General features: G+C 34.2%; 1 protein-coding gene across 1 annotated transcript; it reads right to left on the minus strand.

Moving 5' to 3' along the window:
* Positions 1 to 1,421: 1,421 nt before the first annotated feature.
* Positions 1,422 to 3,986, minus strand: LOC145587451 (uncharacterized). Its single transcript, XM_081644189.1, has 6 exons — positions 3,629 to 3,986; positions 2,807 to 3,071; positions 2,631 to 2,667; positions 2,312 to 2,417; positions 1,778 to 1,888; positions 1,422 to 1,681 (listed from the first exon to the last, which is right to left on the minus strand). Exons 1-6 carry the CDS (start codon positions 3,749 to 3,751, stop codon positions 1,565 to 1,567), a joined length of 759 nt encoding a protein of 252 aa, XP_081500315.1. The 5' UTR covers positions 3,752 to 3,986; the 3' UTR covers positions 1,422 to 1,564.
* Between the last annotated feature and the right edge of the window lie 1,442 nt (positions 3,987 to 5,428).

Raw genomic sequence — 5,428 nt, forward strand, 5'->3', positions numbered from 1 at the left:
ATGCGTTTTGCCAAATCACAATTTAAGCTATAATTTAGACTTTAGAAAATATAAATACTAGTAAATAACATAAAAGTCAAAATATTACGAGTAGCTGGAACAAAGTGTCAAATAAATTTTGACGTCGGGAGTAGCCAGCATAATTGGGCGGATTTTGCCAACTACTCGTATTTATGTTAGCGTGATAGATATGGTTGTTTCCAAAATTGATCTAGCATAACTGATTGGACTCTACCAACTACTTTTATATCACTAAACAAGCAATTTCCTGGAATTGTTAGAAGTTTTCTGTGCTTGTATAATGTTTTCTAATTTAACCATTTGATGACAACTTGTACAATGCTCACTTATTTTTAAAATATATTACTACTTACATGTAGAAATCCTCGATAATTGAAATTATTATCGAATACGGAAGCTTTTACAATGACTACAATTTTATTGGTATCTTTGAATGACCAATAAGGTTGGGTAATGCTAATAATGGTTAAGTGCTTATTTCTCACGGGAGCGATTATAGGGATACCTGAGAGGTTTTGGAAATTTGGAGTCCTGGTTTATAGGAGAATTTGAAAATAATCAAAGTCATGTTATATATCTTTTTCAATTGAGAAAATCAGCTCATTGAATCTAATACTCCCTCTCTTCTTGTCACATTGACACATTCAATACTTGACTATGTGATTCGGGGTCATTAAGTTAGACTACGTATCATAATTCTCCTTCGTAATTTGAAATTTTATGTGCTTAAACTATTGTTGTCTTAATTTTGAAAAATAGAAGTACTAAATTAGAAATGTGATTTATATTGCAAAGAACGGAAATATAACAGTAACACGACTCCATATGATACATTTTTTATTTTTTTATTTTTTTTCAATAAGGGAAGATACGCAGAGGGGTCGGGTCCCCCACCCTTTCACAGAAATGGAGGTATGAGGATCGAAACCCCAACCACCTGAGGGGTTGTTGGGGGGGGGGGGGGGGTGTGGAGGCATAGACGGATTTAGGGAGTGGCCTGTCTAGGCCATGATCCTTAAAAAGGTATTAGAAATATATACCTTGGCTAAGATGGTTGCATGCTTGTATAGTTGTATGTCTTGCATTATGGCATGGGCATTGATGGATTTTTTTTCCCTACTGATTTTAAGTTTCTTTGTTGTAAAAACTTAAAGTTAAGTTAATTTATAAATCAACACTAAAATCCGGCCAGGTGAATGTAAAATTTCTGGATCCGTCCAAGGACGGAAGGACTAACCATCCCTCCATTTCCTATGTCCTCCTTTGTATGACACATATAGGTAATATTATATTGGTACTTCGTTTTCATCGAATAATGGCAGAAAATTCAAAATTATACCCAGTAGTATATAACAATCTAACACAAGTTGCAAAAATATCTGTAGTACTCTGCTTGCCAATTCAGAGAATAATATGTATTTCTGCTCAGATAGTCAGATGGTACGTTCAAAGGGATTAAACATGAATAATATTGATAACAGTTGGACTGTTGGAGCTCTACTTCTGAAGGTTTTTGTTTCTGAAATGCTATATTTTTGTACTGTCAGGCAACCTGAATAGGCTTCAGTGGCAGTTTGCCTCCATATATATCAGGAAGTTGACTCTCGTCGATATCTTCTAGCATGGTTGATGTTAGCTGCCGTTTCTCCACGAATACTATCTGTAAATAACCGCGAAAATGGATTAAGGGTTCAGTCATGAAATCTAGCCTTGTAAATCACACTATACATGTATTTTTTTGTTGATGAACACTTACTTTGGTCTTGGTGTTATCGTCAATGAATGGGTAAATAATCTTCCATACTGCCATAAAGATTCTTGGTGCATGGACTATGAACAGCTTACCTAATCTTTCTGGATAGCAGTCCTGCAAACAAACCCTTCATATATTTTTGGTGTTTAAAGAGTCACAAGGACAGGGGTGAGAAACGATTTAGGATCTCCTGAAATTAAGAGGGAAGCTCTAACAGTCTAACCACTTGAGCTATCCCTCAACCCTCGCTCTCACAAACCCTTCATATTAACAAGCTAAGAATTTTTATAATATATAATTCTCTTTTTTGCAAGTTAGATGTGTTATGTGTATAATGTAATATACTCGTATGAAGTTGGTTTATAAACTTGTATTAGGACAATTTTCCTAGGGGAGTCGTAGTCAGGGAGAAATCATGATCTTATATATTATTACCACCTACAAAATGGGCCGTTAAATTAAAATACTAATCCGAAAAAGGTAGATAGAGTGTTTGGACAATTGTCTAAAGCAGAACAAAAATTAAACTGATTTTACCTGCAAGATAGAGAGAGCTCCAAGATATCCACGGATGTCGCTGTTCGAGTACCCCCATCCTTGAAGATCTCCAATAGCACAAAACTTCTCCTGTCCAAGGGGCATCCTGTTTGAATAATTAGATCAATTGATACATTTAATTAGACTTTCAACATCAATGTTGACACACATTAACCACAAAAAATACCAATAAACCTTATATTTCAGGTGATCTAATATAAATTCAAACATTATTCACTAGCTAGTAGAATTATTCAACAAAAAAAAAAAAAAAAAAGAAAAAAAAACCACAAAGTCTTAAGAAAGTTTCTGTAGTAACCTTGTGCATATCTTGTCAAGAACATATGCAGCAAACCCTGTAAAACCCACCAGAAAACCATGTCATCAGAACACCAAATTTAATTTCCTGCAGCTGGTGCGCGCAGCTGTACATCAGATCATGGAAGCCAATCTAGCAGTGAAGATGAATGAGTTAAGATGAGAATGGATGCATACGTTTGAATTCATCAGAACCTCCAGGTGTGGTGTTTTGAAAGTGTCGGCGAGCCAACACAACCAATATAGGACGTCCTTTCTTATCGTTACCTCCTACAAAAGCTTTGTTTTGAGAAAGTTCATTCTGTATTTCTGACTCTGATACATATCCATTAGGTATGAATGTTTTTCTCCATTTCAGATACTTCAAGAACATCGCCCCTGCTTTCTCCACATCTAGATCGCGTGCTCTTAAAAATCTTCTAAGTGTCAAGTCATCTACCTCCTGGAATGCATTTTAGAAACTTTTTTAGCTTATGTTTAGTGTATGTTATTGGATCATGCATAAAAATATAAAGAAATTTTTTCATGCATATTAAATTTGAGTACTATTCATTTTTATCACCTTCAATTCTAACTGAAAATTTTGTTAGGTTGATCAAGAGAAGGCAAAGACTAACTAGAGGGCTTAACTGTTGTTCAAAGTTTTCGACAATGTCATACTGTTTGCTCCCAAGTACTATTTGATGATTAGTTTTTTTTATCAAGTATTCTGTTTTTAGGATAATCTTAGCTAGTTAAGGTCCTAAAGGCGACTTTTTCGGGATGTAATTTTGGAGGATAAGCCTCCCTAACTATTTTGTAACTTATTGACTATGTTTCTTTAATCTAATTTATGCCCCCGGCTTTGCATCTAAAAAAAAAAGGCGACTTTAAATTTTGTGTTTGTACTTTTACCAATTATATGCAGAACAAACCTAACAAATAATGTTCTTTTGTATATATTTAGATTATTGCAAAAAAAAAAAAAAAAAAAAAAAAAGGGATTGAAAAAGAGAAAACCTTAGAAGAAGGATCACGGCATTCAACAAAGGCTCTCATAAGTGACAGTTTATGTTGTTCTGCAGTATTTTCCTTGCCTTGGATGATCTCCTTCACATCACTCCCTTCACCGGTGTCTTCCATTATTCTTTCTCGATTTAATTTTTGTTTGGAATTTTTCGCGTTATCTATGTAAGTAGTCTTACAGTTCTCTCTAAATAAACTACACAAGTAGCTTAGCTCAAGTAGTGACAGCAATAGCGTGACAAGAGGAGAATGTATGATTAACCAGATTTATTATCAACCGAATTTAAATGACTCGAATTACTTGTAGAATATAGTACTAATGTAGTATATGGTCCTGAAAAAAATATGCACACAATAGTAGTGTTTAGATTGTTTAGAATGCTATAATTGGGTATGCTAATTGCCAACTACTAGAATTTATGAGTACGTAATTTGCGTTGTTGAGTATGTAGGCCAGTTGGAATTGACAACAACGTGAGCTGCATGTTAAGAAAAAAATTATTTTGTTGGGTTTAATTGAATGCGTAATAACTAGAATATGAGAAGACAATCATCTAACTACATTTATTTGATTGCATCATGTATGTATGATTTTGTATGGGTGATGTTGACTAGTTCTACTCTTGTACATACATATTCTAGAAAATGGGAGTTTTGTCACTATTGTGTGTTGCGATTGTATAAAATGGGTTGTAAAACATTTTGTGATTGTCTTGTAATTAAAGCTTTGAGATCGGATTAAATTAGACCAGACCAGACCAGACTATTATGCCGAACAAATCTTATAAAGAGATATACACATATGTAGTAGATCACACATTAAAATTACAACTTCTCTACAAACAAACAACGATAAATCCATCTGGAATGTGGAGATGCACAAGCTGACATCTTTCAACTATATGTTACAAACTACAATAGTTTTAATCCAGGAAAAAAGGGAGAAAATTTAAAAATAAATTTCACGAATTCCATTCCACATAATGTAATAGGTGATTTGTATGAACAGATGAAGGTCCCCATTCTTCATCGTCTCCACATTTGTATGTTGAACTGTCACGGTAGCATTAGTTGCATAGAATCCCTCTACAAAAACTCATAATATTGTACAGCATGAGTTGGTCTTTTTTGCTTGCTTGTAGAACATCTGTGCCAAAAACAAAAATTTATTACCGTAAGTTATCATCATGGAATTGTAGTTGCAATGCATAAAAGATAAAGATTTTTCCCAACACTTGAGCTACAATGTCACAACCTTGATGCCAAAAAAAAAAAAAAATTAATTTAAGCTTCAATCTGAATAAATTCTTATTTGGTCATGCATATCACAATTTCAATTTAAACAATTAAACTGATTATCATCGAAACAAGATAACAGATAAAAATTCTATAGCCAATAACATTGAACTCATACTTGTTAAAACACAAACCCAAACTCCTGTTCTCATTCTTTAATTATTTATTTCCAACGCTTCATTCCCCATTCCTAAAGTCCAAAAGAAGGTGATTTCACATCTAGCATGGTTTAGGCCCTATTAGTTTGATGTAAAACATCTTCAATGAAAAATTAGTTTCATGAAAAATATATTTCCAAGGAAAACCGCAATTGCAAGTTAGTTTTCCCTTGTTTGGTTCCAACACCCCCCCCCCCCCCCCCCCCCCCCCCCCCCCCCCCCAAATCTCTCCTTTTCTATCTACGCACTCCTATATACTTCATAAATATTTTTCAGAGTGGTAATTTCAGATCCTTTCTGATTAGAGCTTGTTTTGAGTAAAATCTCCAAAGAGAAAACC

Source organism: Chenopodium album, chromosome 2, assembly GCF_948465745.1.
Source record: "Chenopodium album chromosome 2, dcCheAlbu1.1, whole genome shotgun sequence".
Taxonomy (NCBI): domain Eukaryota; kingdom Viridiplantae; phylum Streptophyta; class Magnoliopsida; order Caryophyllales; family Amaranthaceae; genus Chenopodium; species Chenopodium album.

What these genes read in the sequence shown, in the direction of transcription:
- LOC145587451 (XM_081644189.1), bottom strand. Translation starts at nt 3,751, where the DNA reads ATGGAAGACACCGGTGAAGGGAGTGATGTGAAGGAGATCATCCAAGGC. An exon ending in CTTGACAAGATATGCACAAG is followed by an intron (nt 2,418 to 2,630) that starts GTTACTACAGAA and finishes TTATTCAAACAG; the next exon opens with GATGCCCCTTGGACAGGAGA. An exon ending in GAGCTCTCTCTATCTTGCAG is followed by an intron (nt 1,889 to 2,311) that starts GTAAAATCAGTT and finishes GTTTGTTTGCAG; the next exon opens with GACTGCTATCCAGAAAGATT.